This window comes from Caretta caretta, chromosome 2 (assembly GCF_965140235.1).
Source record: "Caretta caretta isolate rCarCar2 chromosome 2, rCarCar1.hap1, whole genome shotgun sequence".
NCBI classification, from domain to species: Eukaryota; Metazoa; Chordata; order Testudines; family Cheloniidae; genus Caretta; species Caretta caretta.
This window is the reverse complement of record NC_134207.1, coordinates 102,599,292-102,622,885: the sequence shown is the minus strand read 5'-3', so window position 1 is coordinate 102,622,885 and position 23,594 is coordinate 102,599,292. Positions and strand designations below refer to the sequence as shown.

Here is a 23,594-nt window from a genome sequence, read left to right as displayed (position 1 = left end):
TATACATGTCCAGAGAAAGCCAAAAGAAGCATTCACAGTTGGAGTCTGATTTCATATTGGCCCCAATCTGTCCCTCCCCCCATACTTGTGTCATCATTGCATAAGAACTGATAGATACAGTTAAGTTTTTGTTATTACCTTTCCTGTTAATTTTTTGTTGTATATACTTAATCATATGCCGGTTCGTTTATAAACAGCAGTCTCAAATTTCCTGGCTTCATAATAACTTAATTAAGATCCACTCACTGGAAATAAATTGTTATTACACAAGTGCGAGTGATGGAGGTGCTTAATTAGAATAAACTCATCTTACTTGAAAATTCAGTTATCAAAAATAATCATCCCTTTGAAGCAAAACTGAAATTTCAAGCATTCAATTAATTTAGTGATATAATACACAGGCTTATCCAAAGATTGTCACTAGAAACAATGGACTCTGGATTGTACTACCAGTTTGTAATACTGGAACCTAGCTTTTTGGAATTAGTGTGTGTGCGTGTGTGTGTATATATATACACACACACGCGCACACACACACACACACACATTTACACACCCACACCGTGCCATACCTTTCTAATCAAATTGATTTTATTCCTCTGTTCACAGGGAGGATCTGGTTCTCGACCTGGATCACGGTCTGGTTCTCCAGTTGCTAGACGCTGAAGTTCTAAGATGCCATTCAAGGATCACACACTCTGCTTCATAAGATAACTGCCTAAAATTTTAATAATAATTGCAAGAAGTACATAGATAGAAACAATCTGTTACTTAATGTCATTTGAGTTGTGCGTGCAGTAGGATTATATAAACTTCTATTGGCAATCCCTGACCAACAGTTGAATGAATGAAACAAACACACGAAGTAGCTTTATTTGCTATCTTCATCATTTTAAGGAAAATAACAAGATCCCCCACTTTATTCATTCTTCTTCAGGATGCCCTAACTGCATGTTAGATTTTATTTATTTTTTCTCCAAGCCCCACAAGTCTTCTGTTTTGTTTTTTTTTTCATTCAACACCACAATTGGAAATGCAGAGCAACTGTCTTGGTTTTTGAGCACTGCCATTAAAGGATTTCTTAAATACTGCTGTAAAAAACATGTGCAGAAGTTGTAAGGACTGTTTATCCGAACACTTTTTTGTTTTTTGTTTGGGTTTATTTTTGTTTAATGTCACTTCTCTCAGAATATTTTACTTTTCATAACGGGATTAGGCAGTCATGGAAAGGTTTAATAAACTTCGGGAGTTCAAGGTATGTGAAATGTGGAAGAGGGCAGCTGTTACAGTATCAATGAGACGCAAAGCAATAGTAATAAGGAAATTCCTTATTTCTACAAATTGCTCATCACACCCAAGCCATTAGAATTAAGTGTGGCCGAGAGAGAAAGAAAGAGGATTTCAAACTTGGGTTAGACTAATGTCTTACAACAAAAAACAAGGAATATTCCCAAAGAAGAAACATCTAAGATTGCACATGACCACTGCATGTCACTGTTGCTCCATGCAGACACTGCTTCAACAGCATTTCTTTAGCAGTTAAAGAATAAAACAAAAATAGTCTAATTTGTGAAAGAAATAAAGCCCTTCAGCATTGAGATTTCAGATAGTCCTGCACATCTCAAGTTAGAATTACTAATAGTTTTCTTGTTACTGCAGCAGTGTTAAACTTGGAAAGCTTGTCTTCTGACTAAAAAGATGCCTTTAATGGCAGTGCACCAAAGCAAACTAGTAGTAAACTGTAAACTACTGTGAACATTTAACTGTTGCATTGTAGTTGCCTTATAGAAATTAAATCTAATTCATTAGTTAGCATTTAACATTAATTGTTCACAAATCTACTAAAATGTACACATGTGGCAATGGTATTTCCAACCATATGTAGGAAAAAAGCTCTTCTGAATTGCACTATTTTATAACAAACTTTAATATTTTTTGAGATTACCCTCCTTTACTGATTCAGTGTTTTTTATTTTAGCGTATATGTTGTAGACTCTATATTTAATGCTAAGTTGTCACTCAGTTTCAGCTACACTACGGACTGTCAGGAGTAGCCAGTGTTAATGCCAACTGACATATACTGTATGTTGTTAATTCTGTTTTGTCTCTAAATCTACTGTAGATTTAAAGCACTGTCCATTAATATGCAGCAGTGAAAGATGAGAGGGAAGGAAAACATAGAAATGAAAGACAACGGGAAAACAGCAAAATTGTTAAACACACACCTATTACATCTTCCTTAAGCTATATTGTTGTCTGGCTATACTGGAAGGACAGGAGACAGTGAATATGGTTTAACCAGGCTGCATTTTTGTTATTAGGTGTCTGGGACTACCCATCAGATAAAAGTGTACGGTGCAGGTAACACCATGATCATTTCAACATTTTCCTGGGGACTTCTGCCAGCCTCCCACCCCTTTTTTTCCATCCTGGTCCTCAGCCAGTCCATTGTTGGGACCTTACCATCATCCCACTCTCAAATAATGGGGGTTAAGGTGGGGTATAAAGAAAGGAGGGGGTGGCTCCCTGGTCCCAGTCATAGGCGCTCCAACCCCACCCCACCCCAGCCCATTCCACTCCTTTAACAAACACCTCCTTTAAGTTGTTTACCAAGCCATTTATCTGATCACTGTATCCCTTCCCTGTGGAGTACCTGCACTGGACATCCGCCCCATACTTACATAATGAGTTGCGACATCATAGCCTAACTCCCTTCCCTACTCACCATAACAAACCCACCCCCCCGCCACCCTCGGGAAAATGCTATGGGGAAGGTAAAAATCTCCCACTCCAGTTTGGCTAATCTGGTGGTGAGAGAAAAATTCCATCCTGGCCTCCCGAGAAAGGAGTGGCTAGTGTAGTGCCCACTGTGATCCCAATCAAACCTGCTTTTTTGCCACTTCCAAGATTGCGAGGCTGGGTGCTACTCCATCTGGTCCAGAGAAAGGTCTTCTCCTGTTGGGCTTGCCCTTTATCAACTCTGCAGCCCTTCCGGTTTCTGAAGGACGAACACTGACCCATTCTGCTTTTGCACCGGTATCTGTGCCTCTCTCCCCCTCCACACTCTTGAAGTGATATACCCCTTCCCCTAGCAAGCTGGACAACACCCTTCGCCCCCCACCAGCTGTGGTGCAGTCATTGGCTATGTGTATTTTTCTATATGTAGCTTCACTCAGATGTATACTCCACAACATAATAGTAAATTTAATTTAAATGTGTACTGTTCACAAAAGCGTAGGAATACAGCTTTTAAAAACATTCATTATTGAAATAAAATAATCAACTTGTAATGACATTTGGACCAGTTTGGTTTTTTTAAGCTTTATAAAATACTGTATGCATGTGTGTGTTTTTCTGTAAAATAACACTTTTGGTAACAGGTAAAAAATACAATAAAAAATTAAATTTAAAAATGTATGATCTCTGCATGAATTATGTGAAAAAGATGTTGATTATTAAAGACTGCCTTCAAATATATTTAATGAAAAAGTGATTTCTGAAGGTAAAAACTTTTTTCCAAAATGTTGCTACATGCTGTTTAAACAAGACCTCCCCCCAAAAACCCTTTTTCAAAGGCTGGTATACTTCTAGCTTTGCCTTCTCTGAAAATGGGACCATCAAGATATTTTTCATACATTTAAAAATGACAGTTTACCCCACTGTTATATATAATGGTTCTTTGTAAGGTTGAGACTGAAATCCAGTTCCTCTACTCTATGCATCACAAGAGACTGGGCATCTACACTATTTCCAAGGAAGGGGGTTTTAATGGGATGGAAGAGACCAGGACCTGAAAGAAGGCATGTGTCCACCCTTCATTCCACACATGGAGGGAGAAGGTATAAGCCAAAAGAAATACTACAGCTCTGAGGCTACACTGGTGGCCATCAAGCAGCTCTACTGCAGCATCATGATCTGGAAAAGGAAGGGAGGATTCCTACCCCTCCACTTCTTTGGGAAACCTCTCTGGCAACTAAAATACACAACCTGGCTCTTCAGACTACAGCTGGAAACTGCTTTCCCCTTCCTTCTGAAAATCCTGCTCTCAGATTCCAGGAAAATGCAGACAAAAATATGGCTTGTGAGACAGTCCATTACATCACTTACAAGAAGCCTGAATCTCCAGATCAAACACCCCTGAACTGTGGTGGTCAGTCTTCCCTCCCAGTGTTGGCCTCATAATCTCCAGCTCTTGTCTTCAGTACATGCCATCTGCTTCCTCTCATCTCATTTCCCCATTCATCCTCATCTATTTCAGTTTCCTTGTTAAACCCTCTGAATTCACTGCTTTTCACTTTCTCTCCCAGACTCTCTCAGATCTGGATCAGTCCATAAATCACCACTACAGTCAGCCTCTTGACCTAGTCTTTACTTGCAACTGCTCTCTGAATTATCCCTTTCTGTCAATGAATTATTAGAGAGGGTATTACTTCATATTCTTTAATATTTCTCACTTTCATGTATAATCCTTCTAAAATTGAATTCTACTTCAGTGGGTTTTATGGAGATACCAAATCATACTGCCATAGGTCTAGGCCATCAAGTAGTTCATGTTTGAGCTGGGATTAGAAAACATGTTCTCAAATACAATGCAACATCTGATACTAGTAAGCTGCCCTTTTTGTGGGCAGAGATCACATAGGCTGCTCAGCAGAGGAATCACCTTAGCTACATGGAGCTGGCTGGAAGACTGTGGTAGCCTTGGGCCTCTAATGATAGTGTTGGAAATGCTGTCCATGAAGCTACAAACTGATCATGGGTCTTTCCTAAAAATCAAGGGGAAACATGGTCATGATTTTCCCAGTCTCCAAAAAATAATCACAGGGAGCTGTAGGCAGTGGCATATCATAAACAATCTGATCATTAGGAAAAACCAGGGACAGGCTTTAAGCCCTTGTGATCAGTTGACATTTCCCAGGCTCTTTTTAGAAGGAATTGGGTGAGAAATGTACTTTAAAAAAAAATGAAAGTGCTGAGATTGTTCTCTAATTTCTAGGTCCTTCACATCTGGGGGATAATAGAAGATGCTGCAATCATGGGCTCTGCAAGTCTCACAGGCCAGTTCTATTATAGAGAATTCTCCCATAGCCATGTGCAATTTATACCGTCCAAAGCTCACTATGGGCAACAGTTTTTTAATGACAGAGTATTCTGTATTTTAGTTGACTGGAGCACTGCATTTTATGTATTAGAAAAGATGGTAGAGACTGTGCTGTGAGTCATAGAATATCACTAGATATCACTGATGACAAATTATGAGATTCAGGTTAATAGTGAATTAAACATTTCCTGACATAATAAAGGTTATGGAAAAATTGTTACCTGATGATTTCCAATGCATTTAGGCTGTGGGTCTCTTCCTGCAAATACCAGAAGCAGTTCAGACTTGTCCACAAGACACTAGGGTTTAGGCACGTTATTTTTTCTGCCCTCATTCTAGCGTATTTCCAAAGCTGTATGAAAACACTGAATTCTTATTATTAGCTAAATATAAGCTTCTTTACTATAAAGTATGACCATTATTATTAAAGTTCTGTTTATAAACAGTTGATAGTTAATAGATGTTTTGATATATATTTAATCAATTGTTATGGATTATTTTAGAGTTCAAGAGGTTACTTATAACTATCTAATATCTTATACAGGTGTGTTTATAACACGTATAATGCATCTGATGTCTGTAGCATGCTTATAACATGTATCAATCATTTACTATCCTTTATAAACAATTTATTAAATTAAACCTTAAGTACAGCCCAATTCTATCTTTCTTAACTGTGTTAACTATACATACAGACTCTTAAAAGGCCATTATACTGATTATCAGAGAATATGTCTCAGGTAGGGCAGACTGGGAAGAGGTCCCAGAAAGGAATTCACTAGACAATAAATTTTTCCTTCTGAATCCCGACTTCTTCCTCAGTCTGAGGGCTGGTCTACACTACTGCTTACGTCACTGTAACTTATGATGCTCAGGGGTATGAAAAAGACACACACCTTAAGGTACATTCACTTAAGTGGTGTCCACACTGCGCTATGTCAGCAGCGGATGCTCTCCCACTGACACACCTTCTGCCCCCTGCGGAGGTGGAGTAATTATGCCAATGGGAGAGTGCTCTCTTGTCAGCATAGCACGTCTTCACTAGACATGCTGCGGCTGTGCGGATGTATCATACTCGTGTAGACTTACCCTGAGACAATCATAATGAGCAATAAGGAAAAAATAGGAAAGTAGGGATAAACAAGATAAATGGTTTCTGCTTTCCCTAATATGAGTAGCATAGGTACATTATATTACTGCTTGGGCCCCTTTCAGCCAAAAGATGCTTCTGCAGCAAAGTCAGGCCTGCCGATGAGGCGGCAAAGGGGGCAATTGCCCAGGGGCCAGGGCAATTTAAAAGCCTCGGGCCCTTTTAAATCACCTGTGAGGGCTGCAGGGCTCCTAGATGTGTGCGACTGCTCGAGGGCCTCGTGGGCCAACCCCAGAAGTGACGGATTCATCACTTCCGACCTGGGCTCCGCTCCCTCAAGGACAGCCCTGGGGCCCAGAATTCCTGTCAGTGGGCTTGAGCGGGGTGAAAGTCAAGTTTGCAGTACTTCATAAGTAATTGATGGGTGACAATTTTGTAAGATTTCCTCTGTGGTGGCTAGCACCCCTTCTGCCCAGGAAGTTGTGATGGAGTATGCTGAAGGAGTTCTGACTCTTTGGGCAGTCTATTTGTAGTAGTAGTACACACGGGTAGTTACCAATGGGTCCATGTCTAGTTGGCAGCCGGTATCAAGTGGAGTGCCCCAAGAATTGGTCCTGGGGCCGGTTTTGTTCAATATCTTCCTAAATGATCTGGAGGATCGTGTGGATTGCACTCTCAGCAAATTTGCGGATGATACTAAACTAGGAGGAGTGGTAGATATGCTGGAGGGCAGGGATAGGATACAGAGGGACCTAGACAAATTGGAGGATTGGGCCAAAAGAAATCTGATGAGGTTCAACAAGGATAAGTGCAGGGTCCTGCACTTAGGACGGAAGAATCCAATGCACCGCTACAGACTAGGGACCGAATGGCTAGGCAGCAGTTCTGCGGAAAAGGACCTAAGGGTGATAGCGGACGAGAAGCTGGATATGAGTCAACAGTGTGCCCTTGTTGCCAAGAAGGCCAATGGCATTTTGGGATGTATAAGTAGGGGCATAGCCAGCAGATCAAGGGACGTGATCGTTCCCCTCTATTCGACATTGGTGAGGCCTCATCTGGAGTACTGTGTCCAGTTTTGGGCCCCACACTACAAGAAGGATGTGGATAAATTGGAGAGAGTCCAGTGAAGGGCAACAAAAGTTATTAGGGGTCTGGAACACTTGACTTATGAGTCAACTTATGACTTGAGGCAACTGGGATTGTTTAGTCTGCAGAAGAGAAGAAAGAGGGGGGATTTGATAGCTGCTTTCAACTACCTGAAAGGTGGTTCCAAAGAGGATGGTTCTAGACTATTCTCAGTGGTAGAAGATGACAGGACAAGGAGTAATGGTCTCAAGTTGAAGTGGGGGAGGTTTAGGTTGGATATTAGGAAAAACTTTTTCACTAGGAGGATGGTGAAATACTGGAATGCGTTACCTAGGGAGGTGGTAGAATCTCCTCCCTTAGAGGTTTTTAAGGTCAGGCTTGACAGAGCTCTGGCTGGGATGATTTAGTTGGGGACTGGTCCTGCTTTGAGCAGGGGGTTGGACTAGATGACCTCCTGAGGTCCCTTCCAACCGTGATATTCTATGATTCTATGATTTGCATCTAACATGCTTCAAGTGATCTGGGATTGAGTCCCTCAGCCAACAGATGGACTAAATTACTCTAGATACTATTTTCACTTTCCTTTGCATCTCCTGTTGAAAATGGTTCCAAGGAATTTCTGAAGCACTGCCACATGCAGTCTAGCCTATAGATTAATCTGTATGCATGAGACAAGACTACCAAAGAGCAGCAGGTAGTGAGAGAGGGAGGATCCTCAGTTCCATGACACTCCAAGAATCACTACCTGGAAATTGCCAAACATTTCTTGTGATGGAAATTCTCCTTGTATCTATCTAAATAACTTTTAGATTAATGATGCTCTGTGAGGGGATCAGCAATGATGACAGTCCATCTGACAATTCTCAAAGTCAGAACTAAATCCAGGGAAACTAATGTAATGCTATAGAAGTTGCTTGACCTAATGAGGTCGCAAAAGTTTTCTTAAAAAAAGGAAAGACTGCACACAGTGGTATATCAATATCCTTAAGCTGATTGTTCTTTCTCACCTCTCAATTTATTTCATTTAATCTGTTTCATTATTTCAGCGTTGGCATGCTCTCCTGCTTCTTCATGACCTGATTTTCAAAAGTGCTCAGTGCCTGCAAATCCCCCTAAAATCAATTGGAGCTACAGGTGTTCAGAACTTTTGAAAATCAGGCCATTATAGTTTGGCAACTATAGTTTGTGTCTTTCCTTGTGTGGCAATATTTTTTCCAAAATACAAAGATTTTATAGGCAACAGTGTTCAACAAAATTTTCCCCATTGTTGGTCTGTCATGGGATACCATGTCTGACAAGAACATGCTCATATCTAGTATTATCATTCTCAATTGGTGCATTTAGATCTCCCATAAGAATAACTATAATATTTATTGATCTTGCCAAGGCCACTCTGCAATCTTTCACAGAAACAGTGTTTGACTTGTTCATCACTATAATTTATTGCACATAACACTGAACTATCACAAAACAAGTAGTCAGTTTGTCTGAGTTTACAGGTTCCCACTTCTTCGGTGCTTTAGTAGCTTCCTTGCTCAATAATAAGCCTAAATCTTCCAGCTGCTTGCCATCCTCTCTTCCAGAATTAAAAAAAGACACACCTCCCAATGGTACTTTACCTTGTCTAGTCCATCTCATATCGTTTCAGTCAAAGTAGACTTAAGCCAAAGAATTTCTTTTCTCTGAAATAGTCTACCATGCTGCAAAATAAGCTACCATGCCAACTCCCAATTCTTGTCTTAACCTTGGCTGTGAAGATATCCCATTTCGGACAAAGAACTTCCTTGGGGTTTTGATTCTCCATCAATTGACAAGGAGATCAAATGATAGCTTCACCCAGAAAGACCACACTGCCATTAATAGGCACCGCAGAAGATCACTGTTGAACACCAGGGTATATACGAGTGCTGATGTTTTAAGTGACAACCATCTTGTGATTGGGAGAATCAAAATAAAACTAAAGAAGGTACTACCAAATAAGGCAGACAGTACGCATGATACTCAAAAACTAGTAGTTCTTCTTCAAGTGATGGTCCCTATTGTATTCCACTGAGCGGTATGCGCATAAGCAGAGAGCCAGAGCTTTTTAAAAGTAGTAGTGTCTGGTGATCCGCACATGCACCCTTGTTTCGCCTCATGATATCAACCAAAGCGATTAATGGCGGCGTGGACTGACTGTGCTCTCAGTTCCTTCTCACTGCTGCATGGTCCGAGTCGAAGCTTCTGCTGTTCTTTCATCCCCTGTGACGCACTTCACAAACTTTGCATAGAAGACTGTTCTTGTACATAGATAGCATTTTGTTTTTACTGTTAGAAGCAGTTTCCCCTAGGATTTAAGGAGTTCGGGAACACCGCTTCGGTGGTTTCCCACCAGCCCTCCCCACCTAGCACCCAGGCCAAGGTACTGGATTAGGACAAAGACAACAGGGTTCAAGATTTGCGCTTCCTGCCCTTGCTCATTTTCGATCAGTGATGACCACCAGCACTGCCTATACTGCTTGGAGGGAGCCCAGCTTGTGACCAAGTGCAGTATCTGCCTCTCCTTCCCTGCCCGTACCTTGGAAGGCTGAGCTCTGTCACCTTTTAACAGCATCACTGCATGGTCCGCTGTCGTAACCAGGCCGGGGACAACCCTCACCCCCTCATCATACACTGGCCTGAGCAAATCAAGGCACGCACCTCCTACAGTGGAGCTCCAGTGCTACAGACCCTGTGCCGGGGACTAGCCATGAGGCAAGGAAGCATGTGAGTAAGCATGCCAGAAGGTCTTGCTCGAGGCCCAAGAAAGACACTGCATTGTCCATGAGTTCGAGCCACCAAGGAGCAGAGAAGAACAATGGCAGTTTTTTAAAGAAGTAAGTGTGAATGCAGCCTGGACTACAGTAAGGGGGAGAAGATCTAAGAAAGAAGAATGGAAATATTAAAGAAGAGAATTCAACGAGACAGAACTAAAACTGCTGTTCTACAGCAAGAACATGGGGACAAAGACAAGTAAGTCAGAAGATCAGCCAGAAGAAATAAGAAAGGGACAGAAAACAAAGCAAGAGAAGCTCAGGAGGCATGCTAGTGAGGGGTTTTTAAAAAACTTTTTCTAATATCCTAATGAGAGGAACAATTTTAGCCACAGAGGATGAAACATTTCTAGGCTGTACTCAACCATCCAGAACCACTAATACACACAAAGATGTGAAGAAATAGTGGACTTACCAATATCACTAAGAGCAGTTGCTTTTGAGGAAGTAACTAAGGCCATGAACCAAGTAAGGAGTGGTAAAACACCAGGCTGTGATAAGAAACATGCTAAATGCTAAAAGCTCAAAAAGAAATGAATTTGAGTTACATATCCAGGTTGTACAGAATGGTTTCGGAAAAGAAGACCTATCCTGACCGGAGAAGAGGTGTTATCTGTGAAATCCCTAAAAAGGTGGATTAATTTATTTGTGATAACAGGCGATAGATGACACTCCAATCTGTACCTGGAAAAGTGTTTTGCATTATCATTTTAAATAGGATGAAAACTGCTGTTGACAAACTACTCAGAGATAAGAAGTCTGGAATTTAATCTGATAGGTCATGTTCAGATCAAATTTTCCCCTTGACAAGACTTATTGAGCAAGGTTTAGAATACTGGCAGAAGATGGTTTTTAACTTCACTGATTTTACAGAAGCGTTTGACAGTGTCCACGGACAAGCACTCTGGAAGATCCTGAAATGCTATGGAATTTGAGCAAAGACAGTTAATCGGATAAAAGCTTGGTAGAATGAGTCTGCATGCTGTCAGGACAAAAAATGGCTTAAGACTCTTACTGGTGTAAAGCAAGGGTCAGCACTATCCCCGCTTCTCTTCTGCATTGCCATAGACTTTGAGATGAGAAAAGTGACAGCTGCTTTTGAGGCCACTGTCATTGTTTGGACAAGAGATGAGCTGCAGGAGCTAGATTTTTTCAGATGACAGTCATACTGAATACCAGCTTTGAGGAAATGAAAAAAACTGAGAGTATAAAAGTGGAAGCTACCGAAGTGGGAGTTTGAGACCAAGAGTATGGAGATAAGAGAGAATATGGTCAACACTGACAGATGTGTGAGTGAGTGATGGAGAAGAGTACAAAAGGGTTTACAACTTTTTTTTAAAAGATCTAGGAAGTAAAGTATTTCTGCTAATGGTCAGCTCATTAAAGAATTGAGGGCAAGAATTGGCAAAGCCAGTGGATCAATTACTTGTTTGCCAAACACCTGGAACAGTAGCAGGGTACAACTACATCTTGAAGTGAAATTGTACAATGGTATTGTCCTTTCAACATTACTGTATTCCTCGAAAATGTGTCAGAAGTACACAACAGGAAGCTGAATGCATTTCACCAGCATTGTTTGAGAAGGATTTTGGAATTCATTGGAGCAATTGTATAACCAACGTGGCAGCATTGCACTGCACAGGTCAGCAGACTGCGGACTTAATAAATCAGCTAGAAAACACTCTGGTGGTTTGCCCATGTCATCAGGCTACTCCATGGGAGAAGCACAAGCTACATCTTAGATTGCATTCCAACTGGATGGAAAAAAGAAGGCATGGGGGAGAAGGAATGACCTATCCCAGGACAACTGAAAAGGATGTTGCTATCATGGAAACAACTTATAGACAGCAGTGGGAAAAATGGGTCACCTCATGTGCCACTAGGCACAGAAGATTCTAAGTCGTATTTTGTTGGTTATTACAGAAGAGCTGGAGCTTCGATCCTCCTACAAAAAAAGTGCTGTTTCTGGGAACTCGCACTCACTCTGAGCACAGCCATTAGGCAGTTGTTTTAGTGCTTAAAGCTACTGTGTCATTTTGGATTGATTTGTCCCTCACAGAAAAATTAGAGGGACTCCCCTCCCACAGATTGGCTGCTCTGACATCTATCATCACAAACTTCTTCCATACTGCCATGGTCAGGAGGCTCCATGGAAAATACATCCTTGGGCTATACTACGTTTTCTGCGAAATTTCACAACCTGGCCACTCAGCCCCACAGCCAGTACAGTCTCCAACCCCCTCCAGTATAAACCTCAGATACATTAGAATCACTGCCGGGTTCTGGGGAGGCAGCTCAGTCCCCTCTGCTCTGTGGAAGTGGAAAGATCCAAAGGCAGCCCTCCATGCACAAATCCAGGTGGTATGATTTGGATTGAAGTTGGCATTTAAATCACAATTAGGACTTTAAGCTCACACCACATAGGGTGATAAACTAAGGAAGGGATGAGTTCTCTCCTCTGCTGGATACTATTTGGCTGAAAATAGTTTTCTGCTAGAAGCCAACCTATTTACATTGTAATGGTTTATATCTACAATCTAAAAAGACAGAAAATCAAAAATTGCAGGATTCATGATATGATTTTTTTTTTCCTAGTGATCTTCTCCTGTTTATGTGAAGGAGGATTTGAGAGTTTCTTCTTTTGAGGTTACCACTATGTATTCCAGTAAAAGATTCACAATGTCTCTCATACAAGGCTCTTCCAGGTTGGGCAGAGAAAATACAAAATATCATAAATGGGCTGCAGTAGCCAATCAAGGCACAGCCATAAAATGGTGTTCACAACAGTTTTTTAAAAAAAGAAACTTAAAATACAAGAGAAAAAATAGGTCAAGGCAAAATTAAATTGATTTATTGCTAATAACTACATCTCAGCTATCAATGGTATATGATGCTCTTACTCAGAGAGCAAATGCCCAGTTGCCAAAGCAAGATGGACTAGGGTTTCTAGGGCACAGCAGAGTTTATTTTTGATGTTATCTTTCTCAAATGTGATGCTGTTAGGGCATGCTCCACATTCCATTTCTTTATTTTACCAAGAAAGTTCCTAAACAACCTGATCTTGTCCTGGACACCAATGTAATTGTCACAACCTCTTCACTTCTACAGAGCATCAGCAGATATCATGCATTTGAAGGTTTCCAGTTCAAACTTATCCAAGTATTCTGGAGCAGCTCCTATGTTTAAAGGAAGGATATTAAATACCTTTGTGTCAGGCAGAAGACATTCAAGGCATGATTTTAAAGTACATACTGTATCTTATTAAAATGTTCAAAAAGGATATTTACCATAATTGGCAGAACTCTCCCTATTGTGGTGGGTTGAGAACTCGGGGAAAAAAAGGCAAGTCTCCCTGTTTACTTGTTACTTATTATACTTACAAATATCCACTCATTACCTGATTGGTATGTGATCAAGAGTCTTAAAGCATGGCCCTCTTGGAAAAATGATTATGTATTTCAAATGGCACCTCCTTACTGAAAAGATCTACTTTCCGTGTACAGTGAATTCTGCTTATTAGCAACCTCTTGGTTCCCAGCAAAAGGCTGTCATTCTCCATAAGTTACCAATAAGTGTAACCAGGTTTGCACAGCCAAACAACTTGTCTGGAATGAGATACACTGCTGAAATGAAAGGAGAACGTCAGTCCTTTATGTTCAACATTGAGCTGCATAATTTTAGTCATCCACAGTTTCCTTGAAATAACTAAGAATATCCATTTAAAATTGTCTTTTAAAAATAACATACACAAAGGAAAGTTGGAAAAAATTAATATTATTAACATTTCTGACTTAAATATTTCCACATAACAAAAATGTTATTTTTATGTCACCAGCTATATTACTTATATACATATGCAAAGAGTTAAAGAAATAAGAGATTCCCTATCAAAAACAACAGTGATTTCTTTCTTCAGGAATCTAAAATGACTAGGTCTTATAGCAGACAAAATATAGATAATATTTACCAAAAGGGGAAAAAAGTGTTTTTTGTATCCTAGAGCAAATAAAAGGCGATTATTTTTTAAATGGTAAAATAAAACCCAACTCTATTTTACATTACAATGAATCCAATACTGATCTAGAAGTACTCATATGAACTCGAAAACTTGATGAAATCTTCCTGCAATTGGGATTACTATTTACAAAATATACTGATCAGCCACACAGAGGCCCATATATTTGTATATATACATACACACACACACATATATATATATATATATATATATATATAACATATAAATAAATTCAAAGGAACAAAAAGTAAAAGTAAGCAAAGAGCTTTCTGTCTTTGGAATGTCTAAAACATGACTTAAGTTTTACTCCAGTGTTTCTTTGTTATGAATACACTTAAAAGTGGCACCTTTTAGAGCAGTACTAAGGCTATGTCTACACTTACAGCGGCAAGTAGAGTAAAGGCACTACACCTGTAGCTACATGCCATGGCAAAAGGCAGGTGGCATGCCATGTCACTAAAGTGAGTAGCTACATACTGCTGTGTGCAGGCAGTAACGAAAAGGCTCTGGCAGTAGAGAGGCAGCGGGACACTACACTGCAGAAATTAGCAGCATAGACATGGGAGGCCCTGCTTGGAAATGCAGAGGTGTGTTGGATATATACCCTGAGGGCTGAGATATGTGGGCACTCTACTCTACCCACCTAAGCCCTGCCTCACCATCTACACTGCTATTTATACCCCTGTACTCTACACACTGCCGTAGCTGTAGATGTACCTTAAGTTAACTAGGTAGTTTTACTGAAAAAATAATTAAAAAACAAACAAAAAAACACCACAGTAAAATGCTTTCAGAGTTGATGCAAAAGAAAATAATGATGCTTTTACAGATTTGGAACTATAAATGTCTACAGTACAGATTACTTTTACGTTAACTGAGGTGACCTGTACTGCAGCTTACTTCCAGTCTACTATTAAAATGTACTAATTTAGGTAACCTCCCAACTTTAGTATATGGCTTGTGCTTTCCACAAATACTCAAGTATCTGCCTGTTGATCCTTATGGCTAACCTAAAAACAGGGGTGTTCAACCAGTTTAATCTCTTTTAGTTTGGATTTTCTTTGAATATTTATTGCTGAGTTTGAAGCCTCAGACATTTTGATGGAAAAAAAACTAATAACTGTCTCTACAACTGGAATGGAAATAGCCTGGTCACCTCTCAAGAGATTAGCTACATAAATACCATTTAATGCAAGGGAATTCACTTTCCAAAATTCCTCAAATGCACCAAAAGAAACTAAGAACAGAAATTTAACATTTTACTTTGCATTGTAAAAATCAATTCTGTACTGCATGCATCTCTATTGTAACACTTTTCTTTCTAACCTCAAATGTTTTTGCTATACATTAAAAAAATAAAATAAAAAAGCAAATGACAATTTTCATGGTTTTCCCATGAAGTTACTTTTCATCTTCTTTACTAATGCAAGGGAATCACTTTTTCCTGATATGACGTTCCAGTTAATTGTTCAACTAGATATACTGGCTGTGGATTAGAAGATGAAACCGCACGTAGTATTACCTGAGTTCACTGATTTGTAGACAACTTAACACAGATTAATTGATGTTTTTTCAATATTTTCCAACAAGCTTACAAAAACAATGATTCTTTTTAAGTACTTTTTGTAAATAATTAAAAAAACTATAATATATTATTCTATTGTTAATATTTTCAATGCTTGAAGCATCAACTGTAAAATCCATATGCTTTACTTTTTTCAAAACATATGTTGAGAAATTCAAGTCCTGAAAGCAAAGCTTTCAACTAAGGTGTCATCGAAAAACATTGCTTATACTCTGCCATTCATTTGAAGATTCTTGAACAACTTCTTCTAAATTCAAAGCACGATTAATATCTTCCCCTTCTTGTTGACTGGCAGATTCTTGTATAGTACCTATTGTAATACAACAGAGAAAGAAAGGAATGACCAATACAGATAACATAAGACTATTGCAAATACAACAAAAACAAGGAATGAGGAATATGCACAAATTATTTTGGTTCATAAATCAGAACATCCCCTTGAAATGGAAAAAAAAAATCAAAGGGAATGGACCATTTCACTAGAACTGTGTATCATCTACATTCTATGTTTTAGATCGTCCCCACCTACAGTACAGAGGAAAGGGGATACTGAAGCGACTCACTGATCTCTGCTTCAAAAAATGTGTGCTTAACATTACTACAAATCACGTTACCTACCAGCATAACCATGAGCTCGTTTCATATGGAGTTTCATATTGCTTTTCTGTGTAAAGCCCATTGCACAGTAATCACATTTGTAAGGCCTCTCTCCTGTGTGCTTTTTCATGTGCACCTGAAGGGCACTCTTCTGGTTAAAAGCTTTATCACACAGTGTACACTGAAATGGACGTTCCCCTGCACAACAGAAAAATTTACATGGTAACTTTTCAGGTAACAAAACTACATGGGACAGAATACACTTATAATCCTTGAAGAAAGCATTAACATTTCTACTTTATATTCATGATTTTGTTAAGTTTGACAAATTTGTGTTTTAGAATACCAAGTTATAAAGAAGCTTACAAGTTTGATACTTTTTGCCCTACCTCAGAAGGTAATATAAATTAGGCCATTTTATTAATTTCTAGAAAACTGAATTACTCTCAGACTTGAAAGGTGTGCCATTAAAAATAATTTCTGCTAGATTTGCAATAAAATACCAAATGTGACCCCTGTCCTGTGTGCCAAGAGGTGAATGATCTCCATACAAGTAATATAAAAGCAAATAAACTTTTCCCTATTTGCTAGACTTGTTTATTTACAAGGATAAACACAATTTCAATTTTCAGAGGAACAGCCGTGTTAGTCTGTATTCGCAAAAAGAAAAGGAGTACTTGTGGCACCTTAGAGACTAACCAATTTATTTGAGCATGAGCTTTCGTGAGCTACAGCTCACTGAGCTGTAGCTCACGAAAGCTCATGCTCAAATAAATTGGTTAGTCTCTAAGGTGCCACAAGTACTCCTTTTCTTTTTACAATTTCAATTAGAACTTATTCATTTCTAAACAAAATTATTTACCCAAAACAGACCATTACTATGATGGTAGGTCTACAAACATTTTATTTTTTTATATTATATATAAAGTATAGCACAGTGCTATAGCTCTGCTATAGTCAATGTGTGTGTGTGTATGTATGTGTGTGTGTGTATCAAATAGTCTGTTTTCTTTAACAGTTTATGAAGCACTGTTTAAATATACAAATGTAAAGTATTTTTCTTATTGAAAAGTACAACCAAAGAAAAATCAGAAATTTCTTATATGGTAATCTTATGTTAGCAGCTTCCCTCTTCATTAATCGCTAATGGGTAAATGCTACCCCAACCAGGGTGGATAAAATTTTTGATTTTAAAAAATGGTTTTTTAAAGTTAAATCCGTTTTTTTAATTGGATTTTTGTTTAAATTAAATCGATTTTTCTTTTAAAAAATAAACATATTTAAAATTACAACATATATTAAAGCCCAAACTTACTATAAGCTAGTAAAACCATTAAATTTTAAAAAAATATTTAAGCAGTAAATATTTGCCGCTGAAGTTTTAAAGAAAGTAAGTCAAGTCTAAATCACTGGGTAAGCACCTGGAACCAGAGTTTGCCGAAATGCTAAACCAGCTTTTGACAGCAGTAGCCTCTTCTGCAGGTGCAGAAGTATTTTCTTCATTTTGATTGATTCAACAAGTTTATTTCAATAACTAGTTCATTCCAAGCTGAGAAATTGATTGGGAACTGAAAAGCAGCAAAACTCGTCTTCCTCTTTCAACCTATGAATAAAAACTAGGTGAGAGGATAAGATCTACTACTACTTAAACCTTGAAGGACATGGTAACGAGAAACAATCAGTTCAATTCACTAACTATAGATTATACCTCCTTTGTTTAACACATCAATTTCTTCAACTGCAAAACATGTTTTGATAAACTTTGTTTTTTATGTATTCTTCATATTTAAGGTAGTTTTATGTAATTAATAAAATACCATTTTAAAATTCTGGTTTTGTTAATTTTCAATTGAATTTTAATTTCCATCCAAACAGAGGTTGATACAAATCACAAATACAAATTAATTATTTTGTAGTAAATAGGAAATGCATCATTCACTGTTTTCCAACGTAATACAAAACATAAAAATAAAGAATCTGAATAAATATACGTTAAGTTATATAACTGCTTAAATAAATGTATTTAGGCAGAGTATCCTCCTGGTTAGCAAAAAGAAGTACCACATTTGTTGAAAAGGCTATATTAAATTGCAAATCAACATGTTTTAATGGTTATCAATCAATGGGAATGAACCTCTCTTTAGGAAAATTACTAAAAAATACAAAGCAAAACAAAAATGAATTATTTAAATCAAGATCTCCTGCTTGCTGATTTAAATTATTTAAATCAATCCACCCTGACCTCCAGCTATAGAAATTAAGAGGCAGTCCAGTGTTTTTGCTGGAGGCTCAAGGACTACGCCCTGCCCTTCATCTTAGGCCACCAGAAAAATTCTTCCAAAGCTGAAGAAACACTGTAGCAACCAATTATTAGCATCAAGACAACCTGATATAATGCATTAATTAACCTTAAGAGAATATGTCTACATTTTCCTTTAGAAAAAGATTTCCATTTTTAGCCTGGTCATTTACTAGACTATCCAAGTGGACTGAATGAGGAGAAAAGCTACGCAACAGAAAGACATTTATCAGGTAAATTACATATTCTGTTGCTCAACTTCTCTCCTCATTCATTACTAACAGAAGTAGCGAGCAGTGAATCACAAAAGTGTGGGGCAGAACAAGCAGTGTTTTAATTGATATAGCAGAACAACAGGCAGGAATGACGAGACAGTATGTGGGAAACAACTCAGCAGTACCTTCCTACCAAAGGAAACAAAGGAATGGAAACACTTACTTGTAAAATCATCCTCAGACTAGGCTCATGACCTGTGAATAAGTTCTGCCGGTTGCTTAGCGTACTAGCTGGTTCATGATTTTAACCACTTGCCTGCAGCAATTCTGAGGCCCTAAGGCCTTAGCATTTTGGACTGAAAGAGACACCTGGCATGTGAACTCAATATGTTTGAAATATATCTTTTAAGTTCCATGAAAGCCCATTTATGTCATACTCTTCCAAAGGAGTACTAATGGTTAGAACAAAATGATGGAAGAACTATTTTCCAGGAATAGTGGAAAAAGGAACCTACTTGAATAGAAAATTTCCTGAAGCTACAAGAGTAATTTTATACTTTTGACAACCACAGTGTGGTTCTTGTAGAGACAGGAACCAATTCCAAAAACTACCTATTAGAGGTAATGAGAGCAGGTCAGAGGCTCTCACTGATTAATCTTGGCATCTGATACTCAAAGGGAGAGTCTGATGTGCTACATACAGAATACCACTAGAGCTGGTACCCACATTTCTATTGTGCTTGGTTGTAGGGCTCCTATCGACCATTCTGGAGAAACAATAAGGTGGCTGAGATCACTAGAACTTTGTAATGATTATTATAATTCCCTGCTATGTAGTTTCTTTCACATTCTTCTGGAACAGCTGATACTGGCCAATGCTACTGTCAGGATATTGGACTCAATGGACCACTGGTCTGATCCCATATGGCCATGTCTGTGGGAGTGAGGTTTGCGGGTTTTTTTTTTTTTGGGGGGGGTGGGGGGGAGAAAGGGGAGGTTGTTCAGAGACACCACTGAAAGAGCTGCTGAAGTTAACTAACAGGACGTGTACTCTGAAATTTTGGAAATTTGCCTTCTAGATATGCTCCCCACTGTACAAAACTTTCTCACACAGTGAATATGCAATGGTCCAGAATGAACATTAGATTGACTTTCTGCATGTTATTTGTACTTAAACTATGGAGGCCACCCTGCTATTTCAGCTGCTAATTTTCTCTAATGTTCTCAGAGAAGCAACTCACCTCTAAATCTGGATGCACAAGATATTTGTTTAAAGATGACTGATTGCTATTCATGGGTATAATATTGCCTTTGTAGCTGCCGAGTCATAAGCCATTGCTCATCACAGATCACATCAAAGGTCTGACAAGGTCAGCACATGAGATGTTCAACTCCAGGCAAGGATTATACTCCTAAATGAACCACCTGCTTACCATCAACTAGATTTTCCTTATTAAGTATATGAAAAACCTCTGGTCTGAATGGCTATAGGTGAGGCTTTGAAATTGCAGCACTGTATGTCCTCTCTCTTATGGTCCTTTGGAAAAAAGCTCCCTTCTGAAGGAGTGCCTGTCTTTCACTGGAGAAGCTATTGCTGCACCAGCCTTAGGTTTCCGAAACATATTACATGTCTTTGTTATATAACATTTAGTTTAAAATTTAGTTTTGATCAGACATCTTCATTTGGATCCCAAGATGATCTCAAAGGAGGTGGCTAAGGAAAACCTTCTATTTAATAACGTTTGAAAGATACTTTGTTGCAAGCCACTATCCTCTTGTCCGGTCTTGCACGTGGTGGTGCATGTGGTACTTCCCCAGGCTGTTTACATGGGGGAGATAGCATGCTACTGATCCTGGCTTGGAGGACTACTCAGCTGCGGAGGGATACTGATACAAATACCTCAACTCAATTGTAGAAGCAGCTTGCTAGATGTCCCCAGGAACATGAAAGGTTGCCTGCCTGCTCCCCCAGGATAGCTAGCATCCAAGTATTATAGGAGCAATCTAGCTCCTCTCAGGTCTTTATTCAGTAAATCAGGATAATTTTGAACACAGAAAGGGATTTCTCACTTAACCACTGTAATCCCATGATGGTGCAGCTTTGTGGGGAGTGGAATGTCACATCTCACAGTCAGCATGGATTTGTCAAGAAAAAATTGTGTCAAACCAACCCAATAGCTTTCTTTGACAGGGTAACAAGAATTGTGGATAGGGAGGAGGCGGCAGACGTGGTATTTCTTGACTTTAGTAAAGCTTTTGATACTGTCTCGCATGACCTTCTCATAAACAAACTAGGAAAATGCAACCTAGATGGAGCTACTATAAGGTGGGTGTAAAACTGATTGGAAAACTGTTCCCAGAGTAGTTATCAGTGGTTCACAGTCATGCTGGAAGGAAAGTGGGGTCCCACAGGGATCAGTTCTGGGTCTGGTTCTGTTCAATATCTTCATCAATGATTTAGATAATGGCATAGAGAGTACACTTATAAAAAGTCTGTGGAAGATACCAAGCTGGGAGGGGTTGCAAGTTGTCATAACCATAAGGGTAGCCTAAAATTTCTCCTTACCTGTAAGGGGTTAAGCAGCTCAAATATCCTGGTTGGCACCTGACCAAAGGAACCAACGGGGACAAAAGATACTTTCAAATCTGGGTGAGGGGAGAGGCTTTGTTTTGGGTTCTTTGTTTCTGTGTTCGTTTGCTCTTGGGACTAGGAGGGACCAGATATCAATCCATGTTCTCCAAACCATTCTGAACCAGTCTCTCATATTACAGAAATTTTAAGTACAGCCAGGCAAGGCATATTAGTTTATCTTTGTTTTCTCAATTTGTGAATTTTCCCTTTGCTAGAGGGAAGTTTATCCTGGTTTTTTTGTAACTTTCAAGTTTTGCCTAGAGGGGAATCCTCTGTGTTTTGAATCTGATTACCCTGTAAAGTATTTACCATCCTGATTTTACAGAGGTGATTCTTTTACTTTTTCTTTAAATAAAATCCTTCCTTTAAGAACCTGACTGATTTTTTCCATTGTTCCAAGACCGCGTGGTTTGGGTTTTTGATCATTTTGTAACCAATTGGTTAGGATATATGCTCAAGCCTTCCTCAGGAAAGGGGGTGTAGGCTTGGGGAAATATTTTTGGGGAACAGGACTCCAAGTGGTCCCTTCCCTGATTGTTCGTTAAATCACTTGGTGTAGCAGCGATCCCAAGGCAAGAAAGGAATCTGTGCCTTGGGGAAGTTTTAACCTAAGCTGGTAAGAATAAGCTTAGGGGATCTTTCATGCGGGTCCCCACATCTGTACCCCAGAGTTCAGAGTGGGGAAGGAACCCTGACACAAGTGCTTTGGAGAATAGGATTAAAATTCAAAATGATCTGGACAAACTAGAGAAATGGTCTGAAGTAAACAGGATGAAATTCAATAAGGACAAATGCAAAGTACTCCATTTAGTAAGGAACAATGAGCTGCACACATACAAAATGGGAAATGACTGCCTAGGAAGGAGTATTGCGGAAAGGGATCTGGGAGTCACAGTGGATCACAAGCTAAAGAAGAGTCAACGGCGTAAGGCTGTTGCAAAAAAAGCGAACATCATTCTGGGATGTATTAGCAGGAGTGTTGTAAGCAAAACATGAGAAGTAATTCTTCCGCTCTACTTCTGCACTGATTAGGCCTCGACTGGAGTATTGTGTCCAGTTCTGGGGACCACATTTCAGGAAGGATGTGGAAAAATTGGAGAGAGTCCAGAGAAGAGCAACAAAAAGGATTAAAGGTCTAGAAAACATGACCCATGAGGGAAGACTTAAAAAATTGGGTTTGTTTAGTCTGGAAAAGAGAAGACTGAGGGGGGACATGATAACAGTTTTCAAGTACGTAAAAGGTTGTTACAAGGAGGAAGGAGAAAAATTGTTTTTCTTAACCTCTGAGGATAGGACAAGAAGCAATGGGCTTAAATTGCAGCAAGGGAGGTTTAGGCTTCCTAACTGTCAGGGTAGTTAAGCACTGAAATAGATTGCCTAGGGAGGTTGTGGAATCTCCATCACTGGAGATTTTTAAGAGCAGATTAGTCAAACACCTGTCAGAAACGGTCTAGATAATACTTAGGCCTTGTCTACACTACAGGGAAAAGTCAATCTAAGCTATGCAATTTGAGTTACGTGAATAGTGTAACTCAAGTCGACGTAGCTTAGATCTACTTACCACAGGGTCCACACTATGCAATGTCGACGGGAGATGCTCTCCCGTCGACTCCCCTTACTCTTCTCGATCCGGTGAAGTACAAAAGTCGACAGGAGAGTGGTCTGCGATCAATTTAGCGGGGTCTTCACTAGACCGCTAAATCAACCGCTGATGCATCGATTGCTGCGTGTTGATACCCCGGTAGGTGTAGACAAGCTCTTAGTCCTGCCATGAGTGGAGGGGACTGGACTAGATCGCCCCTCAAGGTCCCTTCCAGTCCTATGATGCCTCTAATCTGCTCAGAGGCTTCCTCAAGTGTTCCTTTACACTTTAATATAGAGCCAGCTTGTGGAGTGGGGAAGGGGCAGGGAAAAGAGACAGAGAGAAAGAGATTCTTTCCCATCTTTCAGACTATGAGCCCCTTTCTCTGGCAAAGACAGGGTTTATGGCTGATGATCATAAGACACAATTCCCACAATTGAAATATGAGTCACTTTCCCTAACAGAGAGGGGGCCCTTAGGCTGAAAGCCAGACAGACAATTCCCACTGCACCACATCCTGAGGCAAGGCTTCACAGGAGTGACCGGCTTTTCTACATGTCCACACACATGCTGGTGGGGAGGGTATAGTGAGTTTGA

The 23,594-nt window shown here is 39.4% G+C and overlaps 2 protein-coding genes across 10 annotated transcripts in view; one reads left to right on the top strand and one right to left on the bottom strand.

Annotated features, from left to right (window-relative positions):
• MBP (myelin basic protein) overlaps positions 1-3,295 on the top strand; it is a 174,027-nt gene extending 170,732 nt beyond the window's left edge. For all 4 annotated transcript variants that reach the window (XM_048840084.2, XM_048840085.2, XM_075125341.1 and 1 more), the window contains one exon: positions 610-3,295. In XM_048840084.2, the coding sequence (XP_048696041.2) occupies positions 610-666 (57 nt within the window). In that variant the 3' untranslated portion in view covers positions 667-3,295. The remainder of the gene's footprint in view (positions 1-609) is intronic.
• Positions 998-23,594, bottom strand: part of ZNF236 (zinc finger protein 236) — a 199,259-nt gene continuing 176,662 nt past the window's right edge. For 5 of the 6 annotated variants that reach the window (XM_048840075.2, XM_048840076.2, XM_048840077.2 and 2 more), the window contains 2 exons: positions 16,291-16,467; positions 998-15,982 (listed from right to left, as the gene is read on the bottom strand). In XM_048840075.2, the coding sequence (XP_048696032.1) occupies positions 15,861-15,982; positions 16,291-16,467 (299 nt within the window). In that variant the 3' untranslated portion in view covers positions 998-15,860. Of the gene's footprint in view, positions 15,983-16,290; positions 16,468-23,594 lie in introns of those variants that run through there. The other variant, XR_007355241.2, reaches the window with a different exon arrangement.